Source organism: Solanum pennellii, chromosome 11, assembly GCF_001406875.1.
Source record: "Solanum pennellii chromosome 11, SPENNV200".
Classification (NCBI taxonomy): domain Eukaryota; kingdom Viridiplantae; phylum Streptophyta; class Magnoliopsida; order Solanales; family Solanaceae; genus Solanum; species Solanum pennellii.
The window spans coordinates 51,358,324-51,360,284 of record NC_028647.1 but is presented as its reverse complement, the minus strand read 5'-3'; the positions used below and the strand labels follow the sequence as shown (position 1 = coordinate 51,360,284).

Below are 1,961 nucleotides of genomic sequence, written 5' to 3'. Positions count from 1 at the left end.
GGAACCATCCTTCTTTCTTATAAACAGGATTGGAACGGTCCAAGGTGAGACACTTGATCGAACGAAACCTTTATCTAATAGATCTTTCAACTGTTCTTTCAATTCTTTTATTTCTGTTGGTCTCATTCTTTATGGAGGAATAGAGACAAGACGAGTATCTAGAATGATGTGTATGCTGAAGTTCATTTTTCTCTCAGGAGGGACTCCGGGTAGCTTATTAGGAAAAACTTCTGGAAACTTCTTATTATAGAAACTGACTGAAGGGAAGGAATCTCAGCACTTGAGTCATTAACTCGGACTAAGTGATAGCTACATCCCTTTGAAACTAACTTTCTTGCCTTAAGGTACGCAATGAAACAACCCTTAGGCACTACTGAAGTACTACTTCTATCTATAACTATCTCATTAAGAATCTGAAACTTTACAACTCAAGTTCTACAATATATTGACGCATAACAGGCACGAAGCCAATCCATATTTAGAATAACATCAAAATCTACCATGTCTACCTCTACTAAGTCAGCCATGTTGTTCTTGTGATTGATAGAAATAGGACAATCACGATATACTTTTTCTTCTAGAATTGATTGTCCAACAAGTGTAGAAACACCGAAAGGTTCACAAAATTTTTCAGGAAGAATCTCAAACTTATTTGCAACATAAGGAGTTAAGAAAGACAAACTTTCTCCTGGGTCTAGCAAAGCATAAACATCAAAAGTAAAGTCTTTGATCATACTAGTGACAACATCTGAAGAGTTCTCTTGCTCTTGGCGGATAGTGATTTCATATAGGCAGTTTACCCCTTCGCCTGTACCAGAAGGGTCTCCTATAGGTGCAACCCTGTCTAGTGGAGCAACTGATGAAAATTGGGCTATATTGCCCAGATTTCCACTACCTTGCCTGTTCTTAGGGCACTCTCTCATGAAGTGACCCTCTTGACCACACTTGAAGCAACCTATTTGTCCATCATGACACTAACCAGGGTGGGTTCTACCATACTTAGCACATGGAGGAGCCCAACTACCTCCTTGTGCAACAATTCCTTGAGATTATATTGGTCAAGCCCTAATGTTCTGTGAATTCTGGCCATAATGCTCACATTTGTTCCTCCTGGGTGCAGGGGCACTAGCAATAATGGTGTAGACCCCTTTTGTTTCTAAAATTTTGGCCGATTCAAACTATCTTTCTGTTGTCCAGACTTATTCCCAGTCTTAGATTTCTTATTTCTATACACTTCTCTATCCCACAGCTTCTCCGCTTTGACTTGCTGCACATAAACAGTCAATCGAGATATGTCCATGTCGCCGATCAACATTGCAGCTCTGCCCTCTTTGCTTAATGCACGACCCAAGCCAGCGAAAAACAAGCTCATTCTGCTTCTCATATCCTTAACATTTCAGGAGCATTGCGAGACAATTGGATGAACTTCAACCCATATTCATGTACATTCAAGGAGTTCTGTTTTAGTGTAAGGAACTCTCATACCTTAGCCTCTTTCAGTTGTCAGGGAAAAAAATGCCTCGAGAAAGGTTCTTCAAAGAAAGACCACCTCGTACATGGTGCATCCCCATATCTGCCTTCATTCCAGTGATCGAACCAAGTCTGAGTCACATTCTTTAGTTGATATGCAACTAGGTCAACCCTTTTAGCATCAACAACATGCATCACATAAAAAACCTTCTTTAACTCTTCCACAATATTTTCTGAATCCTTTGTAGTGCTTGAACCGGTGAAAGTTGGAGGATTCATTCTTAGAAAATTCACGAATCATTGAGGTGTCAGCCTCTTTTAGTCGAGCTCCTTGTTTTTGCCCGACTTAGTTAGTTACTGCTTGGTTTAACATCCGAATAGCCTCAACGGAATTCAACATTGGTAACATCTCCTTGAGGTTGCACGTTTGGTTCATTAGGTACCTTTAGTTCCTCAATATTTCTTTTGGCTAGACGACTTCTTGCTGCTTT

The 1,961-nt window shown here is 40.1% G+C and overlaps 1 protein-coding gene across 1 annotated transcript; it reads right to left on the bottom strand.

Annotated features, from left to right (window-relative positions):
• Positions 1–428: 428 nt before the first annotated feature.
• Positions 429–1,384, bottom strand: LOC107003914. The gene is made up of 3 exons (XM_015202162.1): positions 1,180–1,384; positions 815–955; positions 429–694 (listed from the first exon to the last, which is right to left on the bottom strand). The coding sequence occupies exons 1-3, from the start codon at positions 1,382–1,384 to the stop codon at positions 429–431; spliced, it is 612 nt and encodes a 203-aa protein (XP_015057648.1).
• Between the last annotated feature and the right edge of the window lie 577 nt (positions 1,385–1,961).

Coding starts and splice junctions, on each gene's coding strand:
- LOC107003914 (XM_015202162.1), bottom strand. CDS start 1,384: ATGAGAAGCAGAATGAGCTTGTTTTTCGCTGGCTTGGGTCGTGCATTA. Junction 956..1,179: donor GTCTGGACAACAGAAAGATA/GTTTGAATCGGC, acceptor ATGGACAAATAG/GTTGCTTCAAGTGTGGTCAA. Junction 695..814: donor ACCTATAGGAGACCCTTCTG/GTACAGGCGAAG, acceptor ATGCTTTGCTAG/ACCCAGGAGAAAGTTTGTCT.